Source organism: Ochotona princeps, chromosome 26 (assembly GCF_030435755.1).
Source record: "Ochotona princeps isolate mOchPri1 chromosome 26, mOchPri1.hap1, whole genome shotgun sequence".
Taxonomy (NCBI): Eukaryota; Metazoa; Chordata; class Mammalia; order Lagomorpha; family Ochotonidae; genus Ochotona; species Ochotona princeps.
In genome coordinates, this window is record NC_080857.1 from 7296928 (window position 1) to 7308992 (window position 12065).

General features: G+C 50.1%; 1 protein-coding gene across 3 annotated transcripts in view; it reads left to right on the plus strand.

Annotated features, from left to right (window-relative positions):
- Positions 1-396: 396 nt before the first annotated feature.
- Positions 397-12065, plus strand: part of ATXN3 (ataxin 3) — a 35410-nt gene continuing 23741 nt past the window's right edge. Inside the window, exons 1-3 of one of the 3 annotated variants that reach the window (XM_004584334.4) lie at positions 397-501; positions 11115-11279; positions 11483-11527. In XM_004584334.4, coding sequence (XP_004584391.2) covers positions 478-501; positions 11115-11279; positions 11483-11527 — 234 coding nt within the window. In that variant the 5' untranslated portion in view covers positions 397-477. Of the gene's footprint in view, positions 502-10186; positions 10632-11114; positions 11280-11482; positions 11528-12065 lie in introns of those variants that run through there. The other 2 variants (XM_058655164.1, XM_058655163.1) reach the window with 2 other exon arrangements.

A 12065-nucleotide genomic window follows, 5' to 3' on the forward strand; every position in this document is an offset into this window, starting at 1 on the left:
ATCAAAGCATCATTTTTACTTAAGTTAGGAATTGGGGGAATACAGAGTTGCCCTTTTCATGAAGGCATCTTCCGTAAAGGAGCTGAGTCAACAGTTACATACAGATGTGCTAAGTAGAAGACAAAGTAAATGACAACATGGAATGGCGGCGAGCAGTCCCTAGCGCGCCTCTCAGAAAACCTGAATAATCCATAGCAATGGGTGGAAAGCCGGACGGCTCTTCCGGACGGCAGGTGGCGCTATGGCATTCCCCATTTGTCCCGCCCCAAGGCTGGAGATGGCAAGATCACGTGTCTCCGCGTTTACCGCCTCGGCGACCACTCTCTTTCCGCGACGCGTGACTGGCCTCCTCGGGGATGATAGGCCCTCCCGGCTCACGTGGGGCGGGGCGGGTCGGGGGCGGAGAGGTGGGGCCGAGGGGGCGGAGCCGGCGGGGGGCTCGGTCGGCGCGGGGCCGTTGGCTCCAGACAAATAAACATGGAGTCCATCTTCCACGAGAAAGTGAGTGTCGGCGTTCGCGGGGGCGCGGCCGGAGGCTGGGACGCGGGCTGGGCCGTGGCGTCGCCGCTGCGGGCCGGCTGGGTGGGGCGAGGAGCGCCGCGGGCGCGGCCCGCTGCTGAGCCCGGGAGGGCCCCTGGACCACCGCGCTCCCGGCTCCTTGCGCCCCGGAGGCCCCCGTCTGAGGAGCCGAGGCCGCAGGTGGCGGGAGAAGGAGAGGGCAGGACCCGAGGGCTGGTGGCCGCGTGGGAGGATTCCTGGTCTGCGTTCTCCTCCCTCAGCTTCCCTGAGGTCCAGCTAGTCACCTCTCCACCCTGGTCGTCCCCCCACCCCTCTCGTCCTGCCCCCTTCGCCCTCCCTGGGCTTCTCATTCCATACTGGAACCTGCCATGCACTTTGGATCTTTGGGATCCGTATTCCTGGGCTTCCGCACTCACTTAGGAGACCTCGGGCTCACCCACCCCAGGAAGGCTGGCTCTTTGGGGAAGTGGAATAGGAAACCCCAGCCTCTCCCTTCCATCCTCCGCCCCTAAGCAGGGCGGTCTTCAGAAGAGTTATGTTACAGGATGTTTGGGTTTGGTGGGCTTGGGGTGGGGGTGTTGGGGTGGGGCTGACTTTGTTCAGTATTCCCAATGTTTCTGGATCCGGCGGCCAGCCGTGTTCGCAGGTGTTAAGGTGGACTGGGGTTTGGTGTTGTCATCTCCCAGTCTTGCCTTTATTCTGCCAGGCCATGCACCTGGAGACAGAGACTGTGGCATGTGGAGGAACTCGTCTTTTGTCCTATGCAATCATCAAGCCACTTTGGGCGTGAGTGAAACCCTCAGGTCGACCTTGGTAGTTGTTACCTTGTTTCCAAATAGTTTCTTGTTTGGAGAAGTGAGGCTGTTACTTAGTTTCTGATTTAGTAAGTACTTGTGAATGAACTCACACAGTCAATCAATCCGAGACAGAGGAGTCAGGTAATAGCTCCATAGTATAAATCTAAACAAAAGGTAACACGCAATGCTTTCTCTCTGCTGTGTGGGGGAGAGGAAGGACTCAGGGTGGTTATCACTGTTAGTTTGACTTGCTTAACATAATTTGTGAATCTTGGATAAGATTTAGTTGCTTGGCTGAAGAGATTGGGTAAGAAATACACGTGTACTTTAAACACACACACAAAGAACTTATTTGTTTGAAAGCCTCCTCCTCCTGAAAGACACTGCCTATCCCCCGGATTGCTCCCCAAATGCCCAAACCAGCCACTGCAGCTGAACCCAGGGCCAGAGATTGAGTTCAGATCTCACGTACAGGCAGTGGGTCCCTGTTCTCTTCCAGGGTGTGTGTGAGCAGGGAGCTGGAGCTGTAGGTGAAGCCCGGAGTCAAACCCAGGGACTGCAGCCTGGACTAGGGAGGTGCCAAGCAAGGCCTTCCCCCGGGGGGGGGGGGGGGCGTTTGACCTGTGCTCACATGCCCGCTCCCAGTTTTTACTCCCAGTTTTGAAAGGCTTTGGTGTATCCATGTGGCTGTAGGTTTCCACACAGGAAAACCTTAATCCTCCCTGCCCTACAATGTGTATGCTTTTTAATTGTTTGAGAGGCAGATGGACAGGGTGCCAGCCCTCTAAGTCACACCCCAAGAGCCTGTGGCGGTAGGGGCTGCACCGCGCACAGGGTGGGAGGAGGGAATGCAGCCCAGGTCTCTGGCCTGGTGGCAGGCATTTCGGTTGGTGAGCCTTTATCACGGTTCCACAGGCTGCGTTGGCAGGGAGCTGGAGTCAGGAGCTCTACTCGGCATCAAACCCTGTTTTCCAGCATGGGCACATTTTTTAAAAGATTCATTCACTTATGGCAGCGTACAGAGAGGGAGGAGGGGAGTAACAAAGACCTTTCCTCCACTGGATCACTACCCAGTTTTGACCAGAGTGGTCAGGTTGAGGCAGGACAAAGCCAGGAGCTAGGTCTCCCCCCTGGGTGCTGGGGCCCTGGTACTTGGGCCATCTTCTGCTGCATTCACAACTGCATTAAAAGGGAGTGGCTCAGAAGTGGAGCAGCCAGGACACGCGCTTGTGCTCATATGGGGTGTTGGCATCACCACTGCTAGTCTGAACATGTGCCCCATATACTATCAGTCACTAGCTAGTTTGGGTACATTTTAGTGAACCGCGTAATCAAGAAAAAGTTCGTGGGCCCGGCGGCATGGCCTAGTGGCTAAAGTCCTCGCCTTGAAAGCCCCGGGATCCCATATGGGCGCCGGTTCTAATCCCGGCAGCTCCACTTCCCATCCAGCTCCCTGCTTGTGGCCTGGGAAAGCAGTTGAGGACGACCCAAAGCTTTGGGACCCTGCACCCGTGTGGGAGACCCGGAAGAGGTTCCAGGTTCCCGGCATCGGATTGGCGTGTACCGGCCCGTTGCGGCTCACTTGGGGAGTGAAACATCGGATGGAAGATCTTCCTCTCTGTCTCTCCTCCTGTCTGTATATCCGGCTTTCCAATAACAATAAAAATCTTTAAAAAAAAAAAAAAAAAAAAAGAAAAAGTTCGATACTAGGCTGATGAAAATCTGCTCACGGGCCGGTGCGGTAGCCTAGTGGCTTGCACACACTGGGATCCCATATGGGCACCAGTTCTAATCCTGACAGCCCCGCTTCCCATCCAGCTCTCTGCTTGTGGCCTGGGAGAGCATCGAGGACGGCCCAAAGCCTTGGGACCCTGAACCAACGTGGGAGACCTGGAAGAGGTTCTTGGCTCCTGGCTTCAGATCGGCTTGGCTCTGGCCATTGCAGTCACTTGGGGAGTGAATCATCGGATGGAAGATCTTCCTCTCTGTCTCTCCTTCTCTCTGTATATCTGACTTACCAATAAAATTTAGTAAATTAATATTTTTTAAAAATCTGCTCGCTAGAAAAGCATGAGTGTCACTTATTGATATATGGGCTTAAAGGTATTGCAGGAACATGCTTACACTTATCAACATGTTGCCTTGGCATGTGAAGATGCTTAACAACCTCAGGCTCTTTGGGTGTGTTTCTGCCATCCCAGGGTTCACTGGAAGCTTGTACACAGTCCCTTCCGTGGTGCCAGGCTCACGAGTGCCCATTTCCCTTGCGTAGCACACTTTTTAAGATTTATTTTATTTTTATTTGAAAGACGAAGAGACAGATTTGCCATCTGCTGGTTCGCTCTCCACATGTCCACAGCTTCTGGAGCTGAACTGGTGCAAAGCCAGGAGAATGAAGCTTGCTTCAGGTTTCCCATGTTGGTGCAGGGGTCCGAGCACCTGACCCGTCCTTGTCTGCTTCTTTAGACCGTAAGCAAGGGGCCGGATCAGAAGTGGAGCAGCCAGGGCTTGACCCCTGCAACCGTACAGGATGCTGGCCACGGGCCGAGGCTTAGCCTGCCGCACATGACGCCCGTCCTCTCTGCAGCACAATTTTAACCTGGAAACCAGAGAACCAACTTTGGCCCCAAAGAAACCTAAAGAATATATATCTATAAAAGCAACTTCTTTTGGCTTGTTGGTTTCCCTGTTTTCACTTAGTGGCTATTATTTAAGTAAGGCTTTGCGGTTCACGATCCACTAGTACACTGTGCCTGGCACGTCATAGACCTTCTGAGTGTGAGGTGGGTGTGGCGCGGCTTGTTGGAAGTCAGTGAACTTGCCATCAGTATTTGGAGGCCTAGGAAGGCATGGTTGGATCTGTTACATTTTCTTGTCTGTATGAGTGTATGGTCTTTTTCCTGTACTATTCAAAAGATAAAAACCATCGTTAGATACTGGAGCAGGTGGGATTTGGCCCATGGGCTGAAGTTTGTCCAACTTCTAACTTCAGTTCTGATACTAAGTGGCTACTGACCTGAGTGACGCTGATTGTGGGTATTTTATGAACTATTGTTGGCTACTCTTGGTGCAGTCACAGTACCATCTAATTCAATCATTTTTTTTAAAACTTGAAATTTTTTACTTTTATTTTGTGTAAAAGAGAGATAGAGACCTGCCATTCCTTGGTTCACCCTCCCACATGCTTGCAACAACCAAAACTAGGCTAGACTGAAGCCACATTTCCTGTGTGGGTGGCCAGGGACCCAAGTACTTGAGCCATCTCAGGAAGTGAGTTAGCAGGAAGTTGAGTCAGTGTCTGGGAGGTGGGACTCAGACCAGGCACTCCTGTTTAATGGGATGCTTGTGTCCCAAGGGACAACTTAACATGGCACCAAATGCTACCCCTAAAATTTATACTATTTTTTTAAAAGAGATTTGTTTATTTTGTTTAAGAGACAGAGTGGCAAGGAGAGACTTTCCATCTACTGGCCCTCTTCCCAGGTACCCAAAGCAGCTGGGACTGGCAAGGCTCAAGTTCAGAGCTGGGAACTCCAGCTGGTTCTCCCACGCGGGTGGCAGGAGCTCTGGCACTTGGACCATGGTGCCAGGTGCGTTACGAAAGGCTAATAAAAAAGTTACCAAGACTTGAATTGGCATTCCTGTGTGAGCTGCTGGCACCCAAGCACCTCCACAGGCCTACCCCTTCAGTTCATGCAGATTAAATAAGGTTTTCTTTCATTGACAGTGTCACAGGGCCCGCACCGGGCCCTGAATTGGTAATTGTAACATAATATGTGGTAGGTGTGGTGATGGCATAAGCAAGGTTGAGCATTGATTTGTGACAGTCATTTTGTCCTTGTCATGGTGGGCAGCATTGGTCATTGTTGTTCTAGATAAGTGACTTGAACACGTGGCAGCAGGATAGACCCTGAGAGCTCTGGCTCAGTTTGAATCCCATTTATGCCGTTCCCTCCTGTGCAGTCCTGGACCAGTTAGGGTGCCTGATCTTCCTGTTGGGGTTTCCTTCTCTATAGTTTGAGTGATGAGTGCAGACTGTCCCACCAGTGCAGGCCGTGGCCCTACTCCAGGTGTCTGTTTACTGAACCTCATAGTAAGTGCCTTGAGAGCATGACGTCGCATCCATGCTGTGGGGCTGACTGTGTCCCTGCTTTGTCCATCTCTGGGAGTATTCTTAGCTTTGTACCTGGCTTCTCTTGTAGTTTATTACTGGTGTCCCTTGGAGAGTGAACCTGTTACAGGTTGTTCCTGAGATTGGTATTGCAGCAATGGTGTGGTCGCAGTTTTGTCCTGTGGGTTTATTCAGCACCTTGGCAGGCACTGGCATTGTAGCTTAACGAAGCTGGCATCCCATATCGGCACTGCCTGGCTGTTCCACTTCCAATCCAGTTCCCTGCTACTGCACCTGGGAATGCAGATGGCTCATGTTCTTGGACCCTACTGTCCATGTGGGAGTCCTGGATGAAGCTCCTGTTTTTGGCTTGGCCCAGCCCTGGCATTTCAGCCATTTGGGGAGGGAATCACTAGAAGAAAGACCTTTCTGTGTTTTCCTCTCCTCTTGTGAATTTGACTTTCTGAGCACAGCGGAGGAGGAGCTGTGCTCACTATCCTGGGAACTCCACGTCACAAACTTCAAGGCAGAGTGAATTTCTCTCCCACTCTGGTCAAATGAGAGTGAGGAGATTTGGGATAGCTTGGGGTGTGGTTGGAGCAGGGAAATGTGTTATCTTAGGGCCATTTGTCTTGTTGGTTGCTGTTCGTTTTGATCTGTCTTGTAACTTCAAGTCATTTTTAAACTTAGACTGAACAGTTTGTTCTTCGTTTCCTTTAAAATACATGACTTGATATTTCGTACAGCCAAGAGTTCAACTTGGGCAAGGTTTTATTTCAACAGCTGATTTCTCTGTAATTTAGAGATATTTATGTATTTGAAAGGCAAAGAGAAGTATCTTCCATCTACTGACTCAGTCCCTACATGCCCACAGCTGCTGGGACTAGGCCAAGCCCACTCGTTCCAAGCGGGCCACATGCTTGGCAGGGGCCAAAGTCATGGACCATCACTGCTGCCTCCTATGGGTGCAGCAGCAGGATGCTGGGACTGGAGGCACAGCAGGTGGTGCTGCAGGCATCTCTCACAATGTCTGAGAGTGGTCTGCTGGTGCTAATCCCCCCGCCACCCCCACTCTCACCAGAGTAGCTGCTGTCCTCAGCTCTCACTCCACAGGTGAATTTTGCCTGTTATAGAGGTTTTATAAACACAGTCCTGCACTAAATTTGCTTTACTTATTTAATTTTCTGCCTGACACCTCTCACTTGTCAGCCACCCATTTGAGCCTTAGCTCAACAGCAACACCCCATGCCGTGTGTCCCCAGCAGGCTGTTGCCTTCGTCCCTCGTCCCTCGTAACCACTTTCAACAGAACACCAGGCTGCAGGTGCCACCAGGCTGCAGGCAGAGCATACAGGTGTTCACCCCTGGGCCCTGAACACACTCGCTCTGCCGAGGTCTGATCAGGTTTCTGGCTGTGTGCACAGGGACAGCCCTGAACCACAGCAGGAAAGTGGGGTGTAGCCTAAGTCCCAAGTGTCCTAGAGCCCAGGCACCACAAGGTGAGTGTGGGTAGCCCAGATTACCCTCTGAGAGGCCACTCCCACCCAGGAGCAGACCTCTTCAGGGGTTCTCCCCCTCCTTTCGAGCTGGCCTTCCCAGGCAGTGCTTTGGGATGCAGTGGCCATGCTAAGGCAGGCTGCTTGAGGCCGCTTCATTTTGAAACATTGTTTGGCAGAGAACATTTATATTTTTGCAAGTAGTGGTAGTTAATTAATTCCCATTGTTATATTGAGTTCCTTTGTTTTTTTTCTATTCCATTTTACTCATTATACTGTGATCCAAACTGTTACATTTGTGTGGTTTCCCATTTGGAGACCATTAGGAAGTGTTGCCTTTCCTAACATTGTGTTACCTAACTCTTGATGAGCACATGTTTGCATTTCTGGTCTTTTCATGATGTGCCCAGTAGTGGAACTGCTGAATTAAAGGTGTGTGTGTGGTAGGCTTTAGTAGAGACGCTAGAAATGACTTTCCGAAGTCGTTGTGTTGGTTTATACATCCAAATATAGCGTAGAGCAGTTTGTGTGTCTAACCCTTTACACCATTGTAGCTCTGGATTTTTTGTTTTGTTTTTAAATAAAGACAGAGTGAGCAAGCTTCCATCAGATGGCTCACTCCCTGAATGCTTGCCGTGGTCAGAGGCTGGACTAGGCCCAAGCTGGGAGCCCAGAACACAGTCTGGGTTTCCCGTTTTGGTGACAGGCAGCCAGCTCCAGGAAGCCTTCGCCACTGCCTCTCAGGGTTGACATGAGCAGCAAGCTTGGAGCAGGAGCCAGTTGAGACTAGAATTCCAATATGGGGGCCGGGCGTCTGGACCAGTGTCCTTGCTAAGCCCCGCCTCACGCTGCGGGTGTAATGTGTGTTTCTATGCTGCCTAGTGAAGGTGAGTTCCTTTTGTGTTTTAGCTGTTCAGCACTTGTGATGTGCTTGTTTTCTTACCTATTTTCAGTAAATGTAAGTAGAGCATCTCTATGTCCCTTCCTTTAGCACATGACTTAGTGGGAGTTGCTCTCTGACAGCAGAACTAGAGTGAAAGAAGTCTCTCACTGCTGCTGCTGTGACAGGAAGGAGAGTGTCTTCTCCAGCTCCAAGCTGCTGCCTGCCACTCAGGAAATGAATCTGTGATACCCTCTGCCCCAGACTCACAACTATCTCATGCTGCCTATTAAAGTTTATTTGTTCACTGTTAATTGTTTACAAGTTAGAAAGAGAAGGAAAGTTCTTGCATCGCCTAGTTCATACCCAGAATGCCTGTAACAGAACCAGGCATCTGGTGTCTCCTGTGGATGTCAGGGATTCAAGTATTTGAGGCGTCACAGGAGGCCATTAACAGGAAACTGGATTGACAGGGCAGTGGGGGGCCTAGATTTGAATCCAGCCTCCAGAATGGGATGCAGGTGGCTTGCCCACTGAGCCAAGCATCTGCCCCAGTGCTACCTTTCTGTCCCTTTTTGTAATGTACCCTAGGTCTTCTCAATGGCTAAATTTTGTTCTTAGAAGAAACTGATTGGGCCCGGCGCCGTGACCTAGCGGCTAAAGTCCTCACCTTGAACGCCCCGGGATCCCATATTGGCGCCGATTCTAATCCCAGCGGCTCCACTTCCCATCCAGCTCCCTGCTTGTGGCCTGGGAAAGCAGTCAAGGACGGCCCAAAGCCTTGGGACCCTGCACCCGCATGGGAGACCCGTAAGAGGTTCCTGGTTCCTGACTTCAGATCGGCGCAGCACCAGCTGTTGCGCTCACTTGGGGAGTGAATCCTTGCACGGAAGATCTTTCTCTCTGTCTCTCCTCCTCTCTGTATATCTGACTTTGTAATAAAAATAAATAAATCTTTAAAAAAAAAGAAGAAGAAACTGATCCATCAGGGGAAAAAAGATGTGTATTTCTTACTTTCTAAAAAGATTTTATTTTTATTTGAAAAGCAGATTACAGAGAGGAAAGACAAATGTTCCATCCACTGGTTCCCTCCCCAAATGGCCACAATGGTCAGCACTGGACTGTTCTGAACCTAGGCACTTCTGTGGATCTGCTCTGTGGGTGCAGTGACTCAAAGGCTTGAGGCATCCTCTGCTGCCTTTCCAGGTCATAAGCAGGGAGTTGAATCAGGAAGTGAAGCAGCCTGGACCCAAACATGTGCCCCTATGGGATGTTGGTACTACAGGCTGTGGCCTAGCCTGCTGTGGCTTAGCATGCTGTGCCACCGTGCTAGCCCAAATGGTGTATCTTTTGGAGTCATCATGTATTATGCGATATAGCTCAGAATAAACTGCCTGCTTTTCAACAGGGTAAGGAGTAGACCTTACTAGGGAAAGAAAGAGCTTTGCTAACTAGCGTTAACAGGAGAAACAAATATTGTCATATTTGCCATTATGTCACTGAGGGGCAGATGCAGGCTTTGTGTTCCTGGATGAGTTCCTGCAGCCCCAGGGGTCTCCCATATGGTAGGGCAGCCTGCGGAAGCAGTGCTGCTGGGAGGAGGAGGCCTGGGATGGACTCTAGCCTGCTGCTGTATAGGAATACCTGGACCCATGGAAAGCTGCAGCCTCCTCAGCCGCTGCCTGGGAAGAGGAGGCCAGTGGTGAACTGACTAGGGACTCAGTCCCTCTTCCCAGCTGTGCCGGGGTGAGCTCTGGGAACCTCCTTGGAACAGCACTGCTTGTTGCAGTGCATTGGGCACATTGTCTGCAGATTCCTCTGAAGCAAATGCCAGCTCTAGAATGCTAAGTCTCAGTCTTTAGTTTTTACTGTTTATTTGTTTTGAAAGAGAGATTTCTCCTTGGCTGGTGCACTCCATAGATGCCTGAAACAGCTAGCAGTGAGGCAGGAGCTCAACCCAACTCTCCAACCTGGACAGCAGGGACCGACTACTTGGACTGTCACCTGCTGCTTGCAGGGTATGCCTTATCAAGAAGCTGGAGCTGTGAGGTGGGACACCGGTCCTTTGATGTGAGGTGACCCAGGCCACATGTTAACCACTGGACCAAACACCTGATCCCAGAACTACAAGGATGGCTCTTTTCCTTCCTCTTTTTCTGTTCCTTCCTTCCTCCCTCCCTCTCTTTCCTCCCTCCCTCCGTCCTTCCCTCTCTCTTCTTTCCTTCCTTCCTTCCTCTTTCTTCCTTCCTTGCTTCTTTCTTTCTTTCTGTCTCTCTTTCTCCCTCCATTCTCCCTTTCTCCCTTCCTTCCTAGGATTTATTTTAAAGACAGATTTACAGATGGAGGGGGACACACACAGACACAGGAGAGAGAGAGAATATGAGTGAACAAATGTCTATCTGTTGCGTATCTCCCCGAATGGTCACAGCCAGCAGAACTGGGCCAGACTGAAAGCAAGGACCAGGTGCTTTGACCAGGTTTTCCACGTGGGGGCCCAGGCACTTGGACTATCTTTTGATGCTTTTGCCAGGCGCTTCAGCAGGGAGCTGGATCAGATGTGGAGCAGCCAGGACTCAAACTGGTGCACCTATATGAGATGCCGGCATCCCAACAGCAGTGGGACGTGCTGCACCGCAGTGCCAACCCTGAGCTGCGAGTCTTGATGTGGAGTGATTCTCAGCTGTGTTGGCTGTTGAGCTTTGAAATCCCAGGAACAAGGATGTAAGACCAGGAGAGCTTGTCACAAACCAGATGTTTGTCACAATACTTCTAGCATTACTCATTTGCCATGGATTCTCCAAAGGTGACTTTCTTTTAGATACTGAAAAGGTTAGTAAGTGTTTCTATAGAGTAGTTTTGAATAAATTGTGATATTCTATGTGTTTAGTAGGTGATAATGTTCCATTTTAAGTCACTGTTAGCTTTCTGGATCATGTGACTAAATAATTGTAGTTTCATTGATGATAGCATTGTAAAATAAAGATCAGCAAATCACAACATGTTACGTTTGAGACTTAAAACATTTAATCTGATGGGGCTTGGCAGCGTGGCCTAGTGGCTAAGGTCCTCGCCTTGATCCCATATGGCCGCTGGTTCTAATCCCAGCAGCTCCACTTCCTCTCTATCTCTCCTCCTCTCAGTATATCTGACTTTGTAATAAAAATAAAATAAATCTTAAAAAAAAAAAAACATTTAATCTGATGGTATTAAAAAGGTAATAACTAAATCCTTTAGGGGAAGATACTATAAAAACAATTTGATAAATCACATCTGAATAAATCACTTGTGTTTTTTTTCTTTTGCGAATGTTAGCAAGAAGGCTCACTTTGTGCTCAGCATTGCCTGAATAATCTTTTGCAAGGAGAATACTTTAGTCCTGTGGAACTGTCCTCGATCGCACATCAGCTCGATGAAGAGGAGAGGATGAGGATGGCGGAGGGCGGCGTCACCAGTGAAGACTATCGAACGTTTCTGCAGGTTCTGATTTTGAACTCAGTCTTCTTTTGGGTCGGGGGAGACTTTAGAAAAGAGCAGTTTTTCCTGAGAGCTGGCTTGTTAATTCTAACTCTGCTCTTGACATTGTAAATGGGATGTATAGCATGGTATTTGAATAGCCACACTAATGAGCTTTTCCCGCCTCTCCTCGTCCTGCGCCACCCCCTCTCCGTCCCAATGAACAGCAGCCTTCCGGAAACATGGATGACAGTGGCTTCTTCTCCATTCAGGTGAGCGGCACATGCGCACACTCAGATTGTGCATGTCTCTCCAGCGCTGTCAACTGTGAGGCATTTGGATTGTCGTTAGCCTCTCCTGGTCGACGTGATGACGTGACCTTCACAGTTTCCTCCAGAGATTGTCTCCACAGAGGTCAGGGTTGTTTCCTAGGAGTGGATTTGTATACAGGGAAATGTGAACATCAGGATTCTAGATTTTGCATTAAAATTGGGCTTTTAGGGGGCCAGCATTGTGGTGCAGCAAGTTAAACCACTGCTTGTCGCATCACCGTCATCCCATGTGAGTTCCAGTTTGTGTCCTAGCTGCTCTACTTCCATCCAGTCCCTTGCTGCTTTGCCAGGGAAAGCAGTGGGAAATAGCCCAAATACCTGGGCTTCTGCCACCGTGGAGGAGACTTTAATGGAGTTTCTGGCTCCTCGGCTCGACCTAGACCACTCCAACTGTTACAGCCATTTGGGGAGTAAGCCGATGGGTGGAAGATTCTCCCAACCGTTCTCCCTCCTCCCCCATTTCTCTCTCTCTCTCAGC